This window comes from Chrysemys picta, chromosome 24, assembly GCF_011386835.1.
Source record: "Chrysemys picta bellii isolate R12L10 chromosome 24, ASM1138683v2, whole genome shotgun sequence".
NCBI lineage: Eukaryota > Metazoa > Chordata > Testudines > Emydidae > Chrysemys > Chrysemys picta.
The window spans coordinates 13,725,193-13,744,249 of NC_088814.1; the positions used below are offsets into that span (position 1 = coordinate 13,725,193).

General features: G+C 53.9%; 2 protein-coding genes and 1 long non-coding RNA gene across 4 annotated transcripts in view; all 3 read left to right on the forward strand.

Moving 5' to 3' along the window:
* The window catches only part of LOC135977338 (rho GTPase-activating protein gacV-like), a 954,030-nt gene that overhangs the window by 838,454 nt on the left and 96,519 nt on the right, over positions 1 to 19,057 (forward strand). The gene's annotated exons all lie outside the window — the stretch shown is intronic.
* LOC135977378 (maestro heat-like repeat family member 5) lies at positions 1,807 to 9,622 on the forward strand. Its single transcript, XM_065578058.1, has 9 exons — positions 1,807 to 1,965; positions 3,816 to 3,942; positions 4,996 to 5,186; positions 5,830 to 5,967; positions 6,126 to 6,243; positions 6,775 to 6,918; positions 7,305 to 7,481; positions 8,219 to 8,374; positions 9,476 to 9,622. Exons 1-9 carry the CDS (start codon positions 1,838 to 1,840, stop codon positions 9,620 to 9,622), a joined length of 1,326 nt encoding a protein of 441 aa, XP_065434130.1. The 5' UTR covers positions 1,807 to 1,837.
* Positions 9,983 to 11,532, forward strand: LOC135977339 (uncharacterized). The gene is made up of 3 exons (XR_010594782.1): positions 9,983 to 10,089; positions 10,483 to 10,557; positions 11,398 to 11,532. It is a non-coding gene; the product is annotated as an uncharacterized LOC135977339 (long non-coding RNA).

Here is a 19,057-nt window from a genome sequence, read left to right on the forward strand (position 1 = left end):
TCTGCCCGCTGGAGCTCTGACACGTCCCTGAGGACAGCCCAGCCACACTGAAGGTGCCGAGAGCCCCAGCCCTGGCAGCGCAGCACTTACCTAGTCTGCCGATGGGCCTCCACATTAGGCTCCAGGAGCAGACATGGTTTCCTCAGACATGCTGCAGGGCCTTGTTTGTCCAGCTGAAGTATCAGGAGGAATTTGGCTTTGCACTTTTCTCTCTGTCTCTCCCAAGCTCTGATCCTGTTGCCCATCCCCACAGATCTGAGTGTCTGCCCCCCTGAATTAGATTGGCCTAGGGAGGTCTCTGGCAGACTTCATTTCTACATCCCCTGGGTAGGAGGCTCTCGGTATCATTTACTACCCCGATTAATGAAACTCCACCACCCTCCTGGGAGGTAGGAATTGAACCCATTGGACACCTGGGGAAACTGAAGTCCAGAGAGCTTCTTGACTTGCCCAAGCCTGCGCAGGTGGGTTATTGAGAAAGGAATCAGGGTTCATGTTCCCTACAGTTCTTTAAACGTTGCCTTTTATCACTCAGCCTGGAAATAGGTGACATTCCCGCCCTTCTCCAAATACCGCCTGCCCGTGGCGAGTCAGTGCAGACTTATTCCCTTCCTGGGCTTTGGCTTTCCTGGAAACTCGGAGACTCATAAACGAACCGAATCCTCAGCCTGAGCTTCCTCCCCAAACCTGCCTGTTCCTCGGGTTCCCTGCAGGTCGTCCCTGTCTCTGGCCAAGTTCCCTGTTTCCAGCAGGTCCCGGCGGGAAGTTAACAAATGGCCCCTCGATCAGCAGATTGATTTGTGCCGGGCTCTACCTCCTGCTAGCAGAACAGGTCAACAGAATCCAGCCACCCGGGTTGTAGCTCCTGCTCCTTGTTCAGGAGAGGAAAGAGCAATGATCGATTCCTCATGGAAGAGCCCTAGGGGGTGGCTTGTCCCTTTCGGGTCTGTCTACCCTGTGCTGCAAACTCTGCAGCAGGAGCCGTAAAGCCTGGCCCTATGGACTTGGGCTCCCAGGGCTGGCACTGTGGGGCCAAACAGCAATGCAGCCTCTTCTGGGCTTGGGCTGGAACTTGAGCTCTGAAGCCAGGGGAGGAGGGGGCTTCAGAGCCTGGGCTCCAGCCCAAGTCACCATGTCTGCACTGCTGTTCTGAGTGCCACAGCCTGAGCCCGAGGTTAGAGACCCCGCTTTAAGATTTGTTACGGCAGGTTTTAAAATCCCACAGTGTAGAGTTTCTCCATAGGGCTGGGGCCTGGAGCTGGCTAGTCCCATCCACGTAGCCCTGCCTGCCATCGCTGGGATGGGCTCTGGGGTACATCCGTAGAACCAGCTGGGTTTGGAGCAGTGCTTCTCTACCTGGGACATCCTCAGAGGCAAAGAGATAGTATTGGATGTGGCCCACACGGAAACTAGGTTGATAACCACTGGTCTGGAGGAACTGATCGTGGTAGAAAGAGCAACAGGAAGTTGCAGAGATGGAGGAAAGGCTCCTGCAGGGAAGCCCTTGAGAGCAGGGCTGCGAGCAGTTTGCTAAGGCAGGGAAGGCCCTGGGACATCAGGGGAGTTTGAGCTGTGCCCACGGTCAGGTTTTGGGGAAGGCTTTTGTGTGTGTTTCTGAGCCTAAGGTGCTAAACCAGACCTCAGGAAGACTGGGGTTCCTGTACTTGTCAAAGCCTCTTTCTTGAGATTATGGAGGAGTAGAGATGGGAAAGTGAGGTGAGAGGCAGTTTGCAGGGCTGCCAGATGGGGTTACCTGGGAGGAGGTCACTCATTGATAAATCCATCCCTCAACTTTCTGGCTTTCTTCCAGGTTGGAGACGTTGTTGGAAGGATCTTAATGTGGCTAGACGACGTCTGTGATCCCAGAGCCGGAAAAGCAGCGCTGAGGGCCACAGCCTTGCTGGCTCGCTCCCACCCCCAGGATGTGGTTCTGAGCTGTGTGGCGCACACGCTGTCATCGGACAGGTAGGGAGCTGCTCTGTTATCACCTCGGGCCATTATTTCTCTTCCTGCTCCTACTGACAGGCCACCGTCCGGGAAGGTTTCAGAGTAGCAGCCGTGTTAGTCTGTATCCGTCCGGGAAGGGTCTGTCAGGCTCACACAGTTGGAGGGAGTTTCCTGCGGTGAAGAGAGCTGTCCATTCTCACTAAGAGGACATGCCCAGGCACAGCCACTGAGGAGCCAACCCCTCCTCCTGCACTCCCCGGGATGGAGACGTGCCAGTTTTCTGGAGAATTCCAGCATTGTCCTGATTTCGATGGGTCACTCCACTTGCTCTCTGATCCAGTACAGGGCCAATAAATGACTTTGGGGCTCACTCCACATCCCTGGGTCATGAGGTCTGGCTGCTCCCTATTGCGTGAGAGAGGGCAGAGATGGAAAAGGCCCATGAGGCCCATCTGTCTGTCCCCTGGGGACCAGTGCAGGATTGTTACCTGTAGTCAGATCCCTAGTTATTCCATGGCTGAGGAAGTGCTGAGAAAATGCACTCATCCTTATGGAGCTGTACAGCAGAGATAAATCTCTTAAGACACAAATTTCCAGCCCTTATTGTTGCAACAAAAAAAAAATCATCCACACATGACCTGAGCGTAAATGCAGTGCAGCCTGCCTGAGTCTGCAGACAGCCGGGAATAATGGCTCTGAGCGGGGTGAGTGCCTCTTTTCATCTGAGTCCTGCTGGTTATTGCCGATCACTTTGCAGAGTCATCCAGCTGAGGTGTTTATAACACAATCCCCATGTGCCTAGGGGCCGTGAAACCCAACTGGACCCTAGCCAGAGGTCAAAACGCCGGCTTTCCTCGGCATCCTCTGCAGTGCAGTTCTGCACTGACCACAGACAAATCTGTGTCACATGGGAGAGCAAATTGAAGAGCAGCACGAAAGAAATTGACTTTCTTACCCAATGCAGTTACCAGAGGAATACAGTGCTGGTTTTCATATTGATTTGAATGTTTGATTTGTAAACCTTTCAGGTTTGAATTCCTTGAAACAGCCACAGTGCTTTCCAGGGTCTGTGCTCAGAAGCTATAGAAACTCGGCAGCGTTGGCACAGAATTTCAGCCAAGCTTCCTGAAGATCTCAAATCCAGGCCATTTACTCTTGATTTGTCCAACCTAATTCTCAATGTCCCCAGGGCTTGACCACCATGTCCGACCTTCCTCACCAAACTTGGAAGTCCAATGACTGGAGTCTTTTGGATCCATCTGCAGTCTTCCTCTGCAGATGCCTGCGAGGACCAGCAGTGCTTAGATCAGCAAGAATGGAGAGAAGAGAGGAGGGGGATTTCAGTACTAGTTTCCTTCCATCTCTGTCCCACTGGGCAGTACAATCTCCCCTTCCAAACTCCTGAGTCCTCTCCTATCAGGGCATGTTCTGATTCAGTGTCTGACCCCGCCCACCACACTGCAGTAGGATTGAGCTGTTAAGAGACACTTGGCCAAACGCTGGGTCTCAGTTACACCCCCAAATAGCCAGAGTAACTCCAGTGAGGTCAGGCAAGTTCCTCGGGACTGACCCTAGCGTAACAGAGCAGAATTTTGCACAGTCTGGGGGTCACAGTTTGGTGGTCACTCTGTGGTCAGTACATGGTCACTGTCTTGGAAACAGCGGTTGTAGCTTCAGGAACAATAGCCCATTAGGGGAAAGGAATAAATACAACGTTCTCTGAAGGGACTTGCCCTGCCTCAGCCTCTCTGCACCAATCGGTGTGTCCTCTGAGAGATGCCTTTCCTGCCTACACGCCAAGTCTCTCCCTGGGGAGGGCAAGAGGTGGCCAAGCAGGGAAGGTCAGACTTCTGTTTCTGAATTTGCAGATGTGCCATTGAGCTGTGGAAGGCCTTGGGTGAAGAACCACAGCTCACCAGGGAGGTGCTGCAGCAGCTGCTGGACAAGCTCCAGCAGAGACGCCGGGAGGAGAAGAGCGGCAATGTGTCTCTGGCTGTAAGATTTGAGATGTCACTTTGCCAACCCGCCACTGCAGGGAGGATGGTGCATCTGTGTGTGCGCGGGAGCTTCACCCCTTCTTAGCTTCAGGCCATGGCTCCACTACACAATGAAGTCGACCTAACTTACCTCGGCATACAGCCGCCACAGCAATTCCATCCCTTGTGTGTGTCTGCACTTTGCTGCTTGTGTCGGCAGTGCACGTCCTTGCCAGAAGCGCTCGTCTTCATTGTACGGTCAGGGTGGGGAGGCTCCTGAAAGCCAGTTGACGTAAGCGACGCGGTGTCTACACTGACACTGCATCGACCTAACTGCATCAACCTGGACTCTCTGCCACTCGTGGAGAGATTTTTAATTATTATTGTTATTAATTTGGAACCGAGGGGCAGTTCTGCCGACGGGAAGGAAATTCCATAGTTAGGGTGATGCTGGGTGAGCGGCCTTGCGTTGACCTAACTCTGTAGTGCAGACCAGGCCTTAGTGTGTCCTGGCCACCTCCTAGCAAACCAAAGACGTGTAAAGAAAGTTTCCCCCAGGTAAAAGTTACAGATCTGAAGTGGTTTATCTGCTGGTACCCTGGCTCAGTTGTCTTCTGCTCTAGATGGCCCTTTAGTGAGCAGCTGCAGTTTCGGTGTCTCTTGGCTCTGTAAACTGTGACTAGAGAGCTTCCCAGCATGGGATCATGAGATGTCCAGTACTTTTGACTGGGCCAGAAACACTGGGCCTATGCGAACGGATCTCCTCAGGATAGTTTCAGCCCATCCAGTCATGGCTGGAAAGCCAAAGCACAGGGTCTGCACCATTAAGAGAAACAACGGAGAATAACGTCATCCAGACTCTTCTGATCTTTCCATAGGGCTCCATCCTGCTTTCGTTCCAGGAATGGGTGATGGTTCAGGAGCCTCAAAATGTCTCCTCCCCTCTCAGGAGCCAATCCTCTTTTCTAATACCCTGTGGAGGAAATGAGACATGAGAAAAGGACAATAGCGAATGGCAATGGGGGCAGGTGGCAGATTGGGATAGTTGACTGAAATTCTTTCCCCCCTCCAGGCAATGAGGACCATTTACGAGGTCCTTTTCCTGTGGGGATACCGAGAAGCCATCCTGGAAATGTATCCCCAGATGCTCATCCTCTGCGTCAGGCAAGTGCAGTATGTGATGGAGCTGCGCTTGCCAGGGACCTACAGGGCCAGCGAGACATCCAGCCCCGAGGAGGGGTCCAGCTGCCTCAGCCCCCTAAGGTAATGACTGAAAGGAAAAGGAAGAACAGATTTGTTCTGCTAAACACGTGTGCTCTGTTCATGGCCATCATTTGTTCGGGTGCTGTAGTTCGCCCAGGCTCAGTTCGGTGCAGGTCTCTCTTGAGGGGAAAGGGTTGAGAGCCGTGTGTTCTTGTGAGTCACACTCGCTCATCTGACTCCGTCCACAGGCCAGCTGCTTTCACTACACAGTCAGGCAGCAGTCATGTTTGTGCATCCATCCCCATGTGCCACCTGCCAAAGCGTCAGTGGAAACACAGAGCGCCAGAGGCCACCTCAGGTGCTGTAAACTGACACAGCTTTGCTCGCTTACACCAACTAAGGATCTGGCCGCACATGCCCGCTTGTGTCCTGTTACCTGCCACAGTAAAGAATCAAGTATTCAACCGTATTGAGTGATGACACCAACCATCTTAAGAAGCTAGTGTCAGTAACTGGTTACAAACTCAATGAATCTGCAGTGTAGACAGGGCCCCTTGGGAAGGGAAGCACCATGATATCACACTGGATCTATCCTCGGGGTCGCTAGCTACTGCTGACCATGCTGTGTGTCCCAGGGCTTGTGCAGATTTGCCATGCTTGGGGGTGATCTCGTTGCCTGACACTGGGATTTTTTTGTCTTTAGCACGTCAGTGGAGGCTGTGAAGACTCTTTTTTCCATGCCCGGATACTGGAAGGAATTTGCCGGCATCCAGTTACAGCAGGGTTGGGACATGATATCCTCCCGATATTACTACTCGCAGGGTGTTGGCCTAATTGCAAGGTAGGAGCCCAAAGTTTCCTCTTCATTGGGTCTCTCTTGGCAATGGGATTTCCGTGTGAAATATTCCTCTGTTCCAGCTGCCATCTCAGCCCAGCAACTAGTGAGGAACTCTCTCTCCCCCTTGATAACCACAAGGGACTTTCTGTTCCATGTTCCAGAGCCATGATCGAGTTTGAGAACCCTCAGCTCCCTGCAGTTTTCAGAGAGGCCGTCACCATTGTCCAGAGTCAGAAGGAGGATGAGCAGAGACATATCGCCATGACTTTCTGCACTGAGGTGAGATTCATTAATTGACAGGCACAAGTGGGCTTTCTGCAGAGCAGCTCAGGCCAGTAAGCTCTTGGGCACATTGTCAGGAGCTCAGCAGCCTACAGCCAGCTAGCTCCTCTCCACACATGGATGGCTGTGGGGCACGGCAGAGAGAGGGAGGGAGAGACAGGGTGAGATCGCCCCTGGCTGGATGTGCCTAGATGGGATCATATGACAAGAGGAGATGTTTCACCACTGCCCCAAGGCCATGCTTCTCTCCTCACCTTTTCTTGGGGTCTGCTTTTCTTCTGCCCCAGGGGTTGTTCCATGGCACTCAATGGGGCCTGGAGATTCCCCTTTTCCTGCGGGTTTATTTGTGACTTATACATTAGTCTAACTTCTGGGAATGAACCAACTGAAAGAGCAGCAACTGGCTCCCTACAGACCAGAGACTTTGTACGGGAGTAAGTGGCCATTTGGTAAAGATGACTGTCCAGGGAACAGACCCCACAGGAAGACCTCTGCTCCTCAACCGGATGTTGATTTGGTTCTTTCCAGTTGCTCCAGAGTCCTTCCATTGAGACGATAGTGACAAAATCAGAGCTCAAGGCGCAGCTCATGGAATGGACCCAGGACAAAAATCCCATCATACGTAGGCTCAGTCTGCGAGGCCTTGGCAGTGTTGTGCTCCAGCCAGCAAAGGTGAGAGTCGTGGATTGCCCGGGGACCGAGGAAGCCGATGTCTATCGAATAGCTCAGAAATGAGAGCGAGATCCCCACACAAGCCTTGTTGTTTAACGCACGGCACTCAAATGTTGGAGGTGCGTTACTGAGCGAATCAAGGCATGACATGGTCCCTGCTCCCGTGAGCTGACCCCTGATTGCAGATGTGATGCAATGGGGGAGGCGGGGTGAGCAAAGACAAAGGTTACAGTGAGCAGTTGGCACTGAGTGAGAGGAGAATGACTTTCTGCCCCGTTGGGGGGCTGTGCCAGCCGTGGTTTCTCATAGGTGGGAGTGGGATGGTCCAGCATGTGCTCCAGGCTGTCACCCAGGATAGTAATGAGCTGCCTTCTTCATTCCTGCAGGTGCAATTGTTACGGGCCCAGCTGCCAGCGATCATGGACACGTTCGGTGACAGGAATGGAGTGTGTGTCATGGAGGCCATGCATAAAGCTGGAGACATCATCTACCTCCTCGACGGGGAGGGGCTTGGCTCCATCTCCCAGGACATTTCAGTCAGCCTTCGCCCCTTCATTGATGACGTAAGGCTTGGAACCGCAGGAGAAGCCCATTTCCCCCCCCCCCTCCACCTGCCTCTGATGCCCTTGTGTCTCTCTCCCCATCCCCTTGCCTCCCGCCCCTCAGCCCTGCCATGGAGCCTCCTAGGAGTGCCCCCACCATGGGTGGGGAATCTCCTGCTCCGCCACCTCCCTGTCAGAGCTCTTCTCGGCAAACCTCAGCCTCAGCGCCCTGCTCTCAGCCCCTGCTGCAGCCTGGCCTGGGGGAGAGGGGCTGGCACTGGGCAGATGACCAGCTGTCTGGAGAACACCAGCCCCCAAAGAGGTGGAGATTCCCAGCAGGAAAGAGGTGGGTCGGGAATGGCCCGGCTCTCAGGGGAACTGAAGAGCAAAAGAACTGCTGTGTTTTGTAGCAGCACATCCCTGCAAGGCTCCAGCAGCTGCTTCTCCCCTTCCCCAGACCAGTCTCCAGCAGCCTTCCCACCCCCTCCCCTAATTTTCTAGGGGTCTAGGGTTCGGTGCTCTCCAGACAGAAATTGCGTCTGGGACACCAAGGGGCTGCACTGCCCTGCACAGTGTCTCAGGCCCTGTTCTGCACAAGTTGTCTATGGCGCTAGCCTGGTGGCCTCACTGCTCCCGCCAGCCAAGTCAGTTAACACAGGGGGAACCGGAGCAGCGGGCGGATTATGACTCTGTCGCGTTATGCTCTGATACTGCCTGGGTTTAACCGGGCTTCCCCACTCCCTGTGTGTCATTGCCAGGAGAGGGGCAGTGTGCGCTCCGCTGCCATTTTACTGCTTGGCAAGGTGGTGAGCAGGGTGAAGGACCCGGACAAAGGCATGGTGCAGCAGGAAATGATCAACTGCTTGCTCCCGCTGCTGCTGCATCTCGAAGACCAGGAGGAGCGTGTGACACTGGTAAGTGCCACCGTCCTTATTTCCTTATAAACAAAGAGCCAGAATCCCCTGGGGCCCCCACTCCATTAATGGCCAGAGCCTCTTGCCCAAGCAGAGTCTTCTCCTCCCTGCTTCACTCCATGCTGGAGTCTAGGGCCTCATCCATCCCCACAGCACATAGCACAATTTGGAAGAAAAGCCTTCTTCTGGGAAAGAGTCCTGACCCTCTACTGCAAAGACAGGCCTCAGGCCTTTGGGCTGCTGCATCCAAAGGTTCCCAACAAGAGGCAGCAAAAGAAAAGGGAGCATAAATCTGTAAGTGCCCTTCGGTTCAGGGAGCTGGTATCTGCCCACAGCCTTATGGAAAGTGGGTGCAGCTGCCCTGCCTTCTTCCCTGGAGCTCCTGAGAGACCTTCTCCAGCAGGTCCTCACTTCCCAACATTCACCGGACGTTGCCTTCTTTCGTTGGGCCAACTGGGATGTGGAGGGAAGCCTGATCCGTGTGCCTCTTTGGTCCGACTCTTTGGGATCCCAAAGCTGACTCACGCTCTCATACAGTTTCTTTGCATAGAAGGATTGAGTTGTGGAGATCTCTTATGACTCTTTCCAGGGCCACCCATAGGGGGGCACTGGGCCTGGGACAACCCCCCTCCCCCCCGTCCACCTCCCACCCCCACTCCACCCCTTCCCCCAAGCCCCCACTCCACCTTTTCCCACCCCTGCTCCTCCCCCATCCCACCCCTATTTCTCCCCTCCTCCCAAGCCCCTGCCCTCTCCTCTCCCGAGCGACGTTGGGTGCTGGCGAGGTGGGGTATAACTTAGTCGGGCCGGAACTACTGCTGCTGGCCCCAGCACAGCCCAGGTCCTGCGTCCCCCTGAAGTGCGGGGCCCCCCAAAGCAGAGGGCCCTGGGCAACCGTCCCAAACCATCCAAAGACAGGACGGCTCTGGCTGTCTCCAGCCAAGTCTCAGTTCCCTCTCCTGAGCACAGTCCTGTGTAGAAGAAATAACAGGAATCTCCACTAGCAGGAAAAGCGAGAGAAAAGGGACAGGGGAAGGTTCGATGTCCCCCAGACAATCCCTCTCTCAGTGAGAACCCTCTTGGTCTCACCTTCTCTTGCAGAGATGTAAACTGACGCTCTTCCGCTGCGCAGTGTTTCTCAGGTGGGCTCATTTGAAGAGGCTGTTCCACAGCATGGCCTGGGATGGCTCCTCACAGCTCCTGAAGTGTGTCTGGAAGTGCTTGGTAGGTGGATTCCTTGTGCCTTGAGAGTGGTGAATGGTGACTTGAGGGAGACCTTTCTAACCCCACACCCTGAGTACCCATCCGCTTCGGTCGGGCGGCAGGACTCTATTCCAGGCTCTCTGCTGGTTCATTTCTGCATGAGTTACAATCCCTTCACATTTTTGAAATTTTTCTCCACAACTGTCAGACCTCCAAACTTGTGTCTTTTAAAATGAAAGCTGAGGTTCTGGAGAACACACTAGTAACTCCAGAGAGGTGCTGCTATGGTGTATGGGCTCATACTGGCTGTTGCTTTGCCCTGGCTGTGTGCTTTGGCTTTCCTGGCCCCTTCGCTGTGGGAAGAACATGTCATTTGTATATTGTGCATTTCTTCCTTCTTCCCTCCTAGATGCAGAACAACGAGAGCCACATCCCCAAATTCCTGTTCCAGGCCTTAGAGTACCTGGAAAGCTCACAGACAACAATAAGACATTCTGCAGCCCTGTTCATTGGTAAGCAGAGAAATTCACTTGATCTTTTTTGAACTGCTTCCTTCAAAGCCCTTTTCTAGACTTCTGGTGTGTGTGTGTGAGAGAGAGAGAGAGAGACAGAATTAACATGTATTCCAAGATTAAGGGAGCAATTTAGCTGTATTGATTGCACCAACTTCCCCTGCCCACAACAACTCTTTGGCTGCGCCTAGTGGAAACCCGCATGATGTGAATTCAATCTCCTTTGGAAATCAGCCTCTCAGTAACTTCTGTGCATCAGATGCTTTTATGTGCTTTGTGAGCAGATGGAAGGAATGTATTGAATTTCCCAAGGGCTGTCTTGGGGGAATGGCTGCACCTTTAGCAGTTTTCAGCGAAGGATTTGAAAAGTAATGAGATCCATTGTATGTCTAGGAAATACTATCCGCCATTACTGCGACTTGTTGTCTGAAACCGTGACTGAAGATGGCATCTCCCGCCTGTATGAAGGTAAGGAAATAGCTCTGTGTGTTTGTGCCTCTGTGGGAAGTACAGGGGTGCAGCACAAGGCCTGAACACAGGTTTGAATGTGTCCCTCTCTGGCTAAGGACAGCGTTTAAAGAAGAAGGATGGTCACACGAGCTTTCATTGAGGTCCCACAAGATGTGTACGGGAGCAGGGGATAACCATCCCTAGCTCCTAGCATAGAGGTAGCCTTAGAGCTGTGTGGGGAGACTGTCTTCAGAAAGGTCAGAAAGTCTCTAAAGGAAGGCCGGACAGAATTGAAAAGGGCTGTTGTTATTGTTAAGCATGATGATGATGATGACAATTACCCTCTGTAGGGAAAAATTCATCACCTGCCCTCTCTGTAATGGAGTGATTGCAGGCCAGGGAACCACTCAGAGGTTGGTTATCAGCTCATAGGAAATCCCCTGAGTGCACATGGGAAACATCTTTCCCTGTGACCTCTTAAGGAATGAAGGCACAGGGCCACAAAGGATTTCAGTCTAAATTCCTTTGCGGATCTGTGCATAAATGTTTGATGATTTAACACCTCTGCTGTTGACACTTTTTTGTTACATCCCAGGAACAATTGCCCCCACCTGCCTGTGTTTTAGTGTGTGGACATGTGTGTGGACGTGTGTATCCTGGGGGAGGGGGAAGTTACGCACAGAATGGGGTCTCCTCTCTGTCCAGGGCTATTTTGGGAGTAGCAGAGTTGTTGTTTCTGTGCCCCCAGACTCTTGGGTAGTTAATAGCATGTGGCAACGGCCATCTGAAGGGGAGATTTCCTAGGCACCAGTCACATCAGCACCATGGGGCTTTCAACCCGTTTCCTCTTTGTTTCAGCTTTTCAGGAAGTGCCTTTGACATCTGACAGGACCACAGGGTGCATCCTCAGGAGACATTACAAATGGCTGCAGAAGCTTGGAAATCTTGTGTCAGGTTCTGCATTCGACTAGGGAACTGTGACCGACACAGAAGACCTCTTTGTCCTTCTATGGTACGTACAACAGACGCTTATCAACTTTTTGGTGTCCCGAGCCTCTGTTTGCCAGAAGCTGGGAATGGGTGACAGGGGATTGATCACTACATGATTACCTGTCTGTTCATTCGCTCTGGGGCACCTGGCATTGGCCACTGTCAGAAGACAGGATACTGGGCTAGATGGACCTTTGGTCTGACCCAGTCTGGTCTTTCTTATGTTCTTATATTTGGAACCGGGACTGAACAATGAGGTGGATATTGGCAGATGACACAAAATTATGTAGAAAAACAACAAGGAGTCTTGGTGGCACCTTAAAGACTAACAGATTTATTTGGGCATAAGCTTTCGTGAGTAAAAACCTCAGTGAGGTTTTTACTCACGAAAGCTTATGCCCAAATAAATCTGTTAGTCTTTAAGGTGCCACCAGACTCCTTGTTGCTTTTGTAGATACAGACTAACACGGCTACCCCCTGATACTTGACACCAAAATTATGTAGGTTAGTCAGGCATAGAGAAGACTTTGAAGCAGCTGAAAGGGATCTAATGAAGCCACGTGACTGGGCAGAACAATGGCAGATGAAAACCAGTGCTGACAAAGGCAGGGCCATACGCATGGAAAGCAGTGAGGTGAACGACTCCTACATATCGCTGGTGTCGGACACCAAAGCACGGATGGTTGGGCCCTGGGTTGGAGCAGAGGCGGTGGGGCCTAGTGGTCAGGGTGGTGGAGGTCGAGCCTAGGGGAGCCAAGGGTTGGAGCCGGAGTCAGGAGTCAAGAGAAGGATTGGAACGGGCTGGGGAGTAGGGCCAGGGCGGGATTAACGATTCCCGGCCAATGAGAGCTGCAGGGAGCGGAGCCTACAGACAAGACCAGCACCAGGGACAGAGGTTCCCGGTGTGGTGCTCGTCGTGGCAACGCGGCTCAGGGCGGGAAACGGCAGCGCGTGGAGCCGCCTCGCCCCCATCCCAGCCAGGCAGAGCCGGCGCGACCGGAACGCAGCACACAGGGGCTTTAGTGGCTACAGCACGGGCCCCCCCTTAGCCCTACTCCTTTCATGAGTGCATCACTGCCCCACTTCTGCCCCATCCCCACACACAGTTACAGGGCAGAACCCCATAGCTGAGCTCTGAAATCTCTCTGACTGGAATGAAGTTACTGCAGAGTCAGGACAACCCCACCTTTGGGCTCCATGTCGGACATCTCACCCCACTGCACCGAGCCCGACATTCCCAGATCTTCTCGCATGTGATTCCCTCAGTCATCAGAGCCAGGCGGAGAGAGGAGAAATTCTCCCAGACTCCCTTCAACCATTGCCAGCCCACAGGGCAGCGGAGCTTGCGGGGGTGGGGGCTCTCTTTAAGCAATGCCAGCTCTCAGGGAAGTTGCAAATGAGCTTTAGCAAAGTGTGTGTGTGGGGGGGGTTTGTGCCATGGAAAACTCCCCTGCTTGAAGGTTTTATTCTTCTGATTTGTGTTCCTGCCCTTTCTCCCTCCTACAGACATCTAGAGGCTAACAGGAGCCAACTGAGCCCACCGCCGATCACATCTCTTGTGAGACGCCAAAGCAGCTGTTGCCTGGGAAGGAGGAGACAGAAGAGGCAGAGCAGGATGTGCCGGGTGCACCAGCCACACAGAACCCCATAGTCTAGGCGGAGGAAGCCAAGCCCCTCCCCAGCCCTGCCGGACATGCTACAGCTGGAGCACCCGTGTGAAAGGGAGCAGCTCAGCTCAGTCTAGGCAGAGCGCCGAAAATGGAGGATGCACATTGTGGGCTCCAGTCCAGAAGCAGCTGAAGCTCCTGAATGCAGAGCCGCGAGGAGCCAAGACCCAGCCGCATCCCCAGGGCCCTGCAGACGTGCAGGGGAGATCGGAGTCTCTGGGAGTTTCCTACGCCGGGAGCCCAGAGACCCCCAGCCCATGGCCTAGAGACATCTTGTAGGAAGTAAACTGGGTGAACCAGCCATTGTCATGCTGAGTGACGTCAGATGTTCTGGTTGGATCCCCACTGAATCAATGGCAAACACATTTGCCATGGACAAGGCCTTGGGCTAGGACCCGGTGGAGTAACAAGGGCCTGGGTCCTCCTGCCCTGGCTGCCATCCATCCTTGGGTGGCAGCCCACCTCCCCAGTATGCCACTAGACTGCACAGCCCCAAGAGGAGGGGCAGCCATCTTGTCTCTGAACTCTCAGCTAAACAGCCCTGTTCTGAAGGGCAGTGATATTGACTCTAGTCTCTGGACCACACAGCACTGAGGGAGAGAGCAGTCATATTGTCTGGAGCCATCGGGCCACACAGGCATGAGAGACAGGATAGCGGCACGGACTCTGGTCTCTGGGCCACACAGCCCCGACGGAGAGGGCAGCCACACGGACTCTGGTCGTTGGGCCACACAGCCCCGACGGAGATGGCGGCCGCACGGACTCTGGTTGTTGGGCCACACAGCCCCGATGGAGAGGGCAGCCGCTCGGACTCTGGTCATTGGACCCCACAGCCCCGACGGAGAGGGCGGCCGCACGGACTCTGGTCATTGGGCCAGACGGCCCCGACGGAGCGGGCGGCCGTATGGACTGTGGTCGTTGGGCCACACAGCCCCGACGGAGAGGGCGGACGCACGGACTGTGGTCGTTGGACCACACAGCCGCAATGGAGAGGGCGGCCGCACGGACTCTGGTCGTTGGGCCACACCGCCCCGACGGAGAGGGCGGCCGCTCGGACTCTGTTCATTGGGCCCCACAGCCCCGACGGAGAGGGCGACCGCACGGACTCTGGTCATTGGGCCCTACAGCCCTGACGGAGAGGGCGGCCGCACGGACTGTGGTCGTTGGACCACACAGCCGCAACGGAGAGGGCGGCCGCACGGACTGTGGTCGTTGGGCCACACCGCCCCGACGGAGAGGGCGGCCGCATGGACTCTGGTCGTTGGGCCACACAGCCCTGACGGAGAGGGCGGCCGCATGGACTCTGGTCGTTAGGCTACATGGACCTACGTGGGAGGGCAGCCATTTTGACTCTGGCCATTAGGCCAAACCACCCTGAGGCTAAGGGCAGTTATTTGTTTTCAGCCATAGGACCTCGCCCGTGACCCCTAAGGCATCGCTCATCTGTCACCATGAGACTGACCCCATGACATAAGACTTTTGGGGTCAAGATGGAAACATGAGCGGAAGCAAGGAGTGGCATGTGACCCCTCTAAGAGCTCCTCCCACTCCTCTACCAATCTGGGGGTGTTTTATCTCCATCGATCTGCCTCAGGAATGGATTTGAACAATGAGGGAAAGTTCTGAGGGAGAGTGACCCATTCGGAAGTGGGTCATGTGACCCCTCCGAGAACTCCTCCCAGTTGGGGTGGGCCTCATCCCCTTAGGACCAACCAGAGAGGGAATTTCACCAAATAGGGTTAGTGCCATGGTGGGGAGACCTGCCCGCGAGAGGGGCCCATTACCCCTCCATGAAATCCCCCCACTGTCCTCTACTAATCGGTCAGGGTTTCACACACACCCTTTAGGCCATCCCAGAAGGGAAATGTATCGATCAGAATAGGTAGTGTCCGAAGGTCTAGGCAAGAAGCCGCCGATCTCTGGAGCTTCATGTTTGCGTGGCTGGCAGCATCGCCCTGGAAGTCGCAACACAACGCTGTGTGGAAGAGGCCGTCTCGTTCCAAGGGTGTCTTTTGCAGAAATCACGGCCTAGACTTCGGGCTATACCTGTTCTGATTTGTACATGTTTCCCTTCTGAGATGGCCTAAGGTAGGAGTGAAACCCTCACCAATTGGTAAAGGGTGGTGGGGGGACTTCTTAGAGGGATCACGGGATCCTTTTGCGGGCAGGTCACTCCACTACAGCACTTCCTTGTTTGGTCAAATCCCCTCTCGGGGTGGTTCTACAGGGCTGACGCCCACTTCAATTGATAGAGGACAAAGGGAGGAGATATCAGAGGAGATATACAACCCCCTTCTGGATGGGTCACCCTGTCCTGGAATATCCCCCGATTGGTCAAATCCAGTCTCCCGGTGTGTAAAATGCTGGTTGCCCCTGCCAAATTTTAGTAAAAGAAGGGACGAAAGGCATGGATCTTTTGGGTTATATATAAGGTGGCCATCTTGGACTTTGGAAAAAATGTTGTGACCTTTTGCCATTTGCTATATTATTTTGGGTTGGGAAGCACACTCCCACGCACGGATTGAATCCGCGTAGATAGGGTCTAACATCCAGGCAGAGACGACGCAAAGAGGGATAGGGAAGGGTTTTAGTTAGGTCTATACTCGCCCGTTCCTGCGTCCAGCATAGAAGTTCATCCCTAATGTCCAATGTCAAGAGAACAGCGTCCGTCCATCGCTGTCACTGCAAGAGAAAGTAGAGAGAACATCAACATTACCTCATGGGTCTAATTGTTTGTGAGAGTGGAGCAGTTCCAGAGTTAAAGTTTTGTTAATCCGACTCTTCTCTATCCTATCCTAACCCTTTTCCCCGTAGTAAATGATGTCTGGTTTGTGTGGTTACCACTGCGTGGCCTTATTTTCTTGTGCTAAGGCAAGCTCTGATAGACGAGCTTTACAAAGGGGACCATGTGGGAAGAATTTACTGTAAGATTTCCCTGCATCTACTGAATGGGGTTTGGGTTCTGCCCTCTTTAAAGGAAGGAAAAATCCTTACAGGTGATCCTACAGGGCTGAAACCCACTGTGATTACTTAGTAATCTGTCCTACTCACCACGATGTTTGTGACCCTGTGTATCATAGGGAGGTAGCCCATGGGGCATTAGGAATCTTTTGATTTCAAATGGACACTTGTGGTGTACAGATGAAGGACAACATTCAAATCCAATGTGCACAGAGACTGTATGGACACTGAACGTATTGAGTACATACTTTTATCTTTAATCTGTTCATTAAACAAAGACAAAGGAGCAGGGTTAGGAGGCTGGGCACTGACTTCCCCAGGATCATTCCTCTCCTAGTAATTCCCATTACAAATCTCCTGTCAAGGAAGAGCCTGAGGAAGTGCGATCAGTGGAACTACCCGGAGCACCAGAGAAATCAGGGCCCTGAGCTGAGAAACAACAAGCCTCAGCCAGTTCACGTTAATTCACTGTCCTCAGCACAGAAACCCCTGAAGCACCTGAGGATTACTTGAAAGGTTTTATAGACTAACAAATTTATTAGAGCATAAGCTTTCGTGGATGCATCCGAAGAAGTGGGCTGTAGTCCACGAAAGCTTATGCTCTAATAAATTTGTTAGTCTCTAAGGTGCCACAAGTACTCCTGTTCTTTTTGCGGATACAGACTAACACGGCTTCTACTCTGAAACTTGAAAGGTTTTGCGAGGGTTGGGTCTGCAGAGCTAGAGATGAAGCCTATTAACGGCTGGTAAATCAAGGACAGAGTATAATTTTTCATGTGGCTAAGGGTGTGGATGTGGTCACCCACAGCAGAAATGCATCTTTGTGTTGAGATCCCAGGGAGGAGGGGGAAATCCCAGAAGCTAAGAGAGACAGAGAAAGTCTCTTTGACACCCCGGCAGTAGGGAGAAGCAGCGTGTCTCCAGCAGCAAAGGGAGGTGCCGAGATGAACTCCTGCAGCAGTGCCCTCAGAGACAAAGGGGTCCAAGCTGTTCCAATTGTTCACAGCCAGAGTTCTGCAGTTGAGGAAAGCATAGACCTGGCCCTAGAGAGCACCACGGATGGTGGCTTACAGGGGGCGCCAGGAAAGGAAAACAGGGAAAGGCCTTTTGAAGAAGATGGGAAAATGTCTAGGAAAGCTTCAGTGGGAGAGAACGAAAGCCCTGACCAACCCTCTCAGCAGGTGTGTGTGCCCAGCCAGGACCCTGGGGAAGTCATGTTGTTAGCACAGGAATGTCCTCATGCTGGTCACCTGGGGATGGACACCCCACACAGAGGGTCTGACTAAACCTCTACCTGCCCCCAACACTCCCCCAGGCCACCAGCCTGGAACTCAGCCTCAGAGCATGAACTGTGGAGCTGACCTTTCAGAGGAAAGCAGTCACACAGCTAACCCCTCGAGGACATGGGGTGGTGGCAGATGGGCTCTCCCTCCAGGCCCCAGGGCATATGTCCGGTTTTACGCTGCTGCGCTCAGGCACATCTGATCCCCAGGGGGAGCGGGAGTTGGGATTCACCAGGACATCCATTTTGACATACTTAAAGGAAAGGACGATATCCCTTTAAGGCAAAATTCAGCCTCTGCCAAGGGTTTGAATCCAAGGAGCCTTCAGGCTGAACATGCCTGTGTGTGAAGATGGAAATGACCCGGCTGGCTGGGGGCGGGGGTGACTTCCCCTTGCCTGGCAGCACAAAGGAAGCAGCGGAAAGAACGCTGCTGGTGTCAGGGACACCTGGACAGAGGGAGGATTTTCTTAACCCCCAGAGCCCACGTCACAGCCCTTCAGGAAAGGGGGCTGGAGAAGGACTCAGTCCTGGGGGTGAGGGCGTCAGGTTGACCCCAAGAGGGGAGATGTGCTTCTTGCAGATGTGCAGCCCTGGGGTTGGGAGATAGCTCCAGACAGGGCCTCCCAACGTGCAGGAGCACCCTGCATCTTCCCCTCACCAGAGTCTGCAACCCCCAGGGCTGTCCCTTACCTGCTGTCCCCGTGGTCCCCCAAATTATGGTGACGTGAACATGCAAACGCTGGCGGGGCGGGAGGTTACCTGGTTACTACTGCCAGGGCCATCGCTAGGGGGTGCCGGGCCTGGGACAACCCCCCGTCCATGCCAGGCCCCACCCCCAACTCTTCCTGCCCCTGCTTCACCACCACTGCAACCCTTCCCCCAAGCCCCCTTCTGTGAGCGATGCGAGGAGCCGCAGAGTGGAGCAGGCTGGGGCCGGGGCGCTCTGCTTCCTGACGGTGAGTGTGGGGTCGGGCCCAACCCCTGCTGCTGGTGCCAGGCCCCTGATAACCCTCTGGGTTGTCCTGGGCCCCACGCTTCTGCATCCCCCTGAAGCGCGAGGCCCCCCAAGGCGCAGGGCCCGGGGCCACCGCCAGTGCCTCCTAGCCACGGCTCCCTGCTCCCCACTCCACAGCAGCCAGGCATTTAACCGCCTCCCTGCTGCACTGTGCCAGGTAGCATACCATGGGGAGGGGAGGGCAGGGGGAGAGTGTGGGGGGGCCGAGCTGCAGCGGAAACAAGTCACGTGGGGGGAATGTGGTAGGGGCAGGGAGGTTGCGTAGGGCGCCATAAATTCTAAGGACAGCCCTGGTGACACCACAGCCCCAAGACTGTGACTAGATGCAGGATCTGTGCTGAAGGGACCCCGGAGGGAAAAGAAGAGCCAATAACTGAAGACAGACAAAGGTTCAGGAACGAGGTAAACGTCACAATGGGGATTGTCCAAACCAACTTCAAAGGCCGAGGATCTAAACAAACGGCACGGGATGCCATCAATCCTTGTGAATGCTCTTTTGCAACGCGTGAATTGATGATAATGTTTACTCCTGTGAAAAGGGATAAAATGCCCAATTCTTGGGAAGGGAAACCATTTCCATCCTGCTCATGCTTACTGCTG

Coding starts and splice junctions, on each gene's coding strand:
- LOC135977378 (XM_065578058.1), top strand. CDS start 1,838: ATGTGGCTAGACGACGTCTGTGATCCCAGAGCCGGAAAAGCAGCGCTG. Junction 6,244..6,774: donor CCATGACTTTCTGCACTGAG/GTGAGATTCATT, acceptor GGTTCTTTCCAG/TTGCTCCAGAGTCCTTCCAT. Junction 7,482..8,218: donor TTCGCCCCTTCATTGATGAC/GTAAGGCTTGGA, acceptor TGTCATTGCCAG/GAGAGGGGCAGTGTGCGCTC.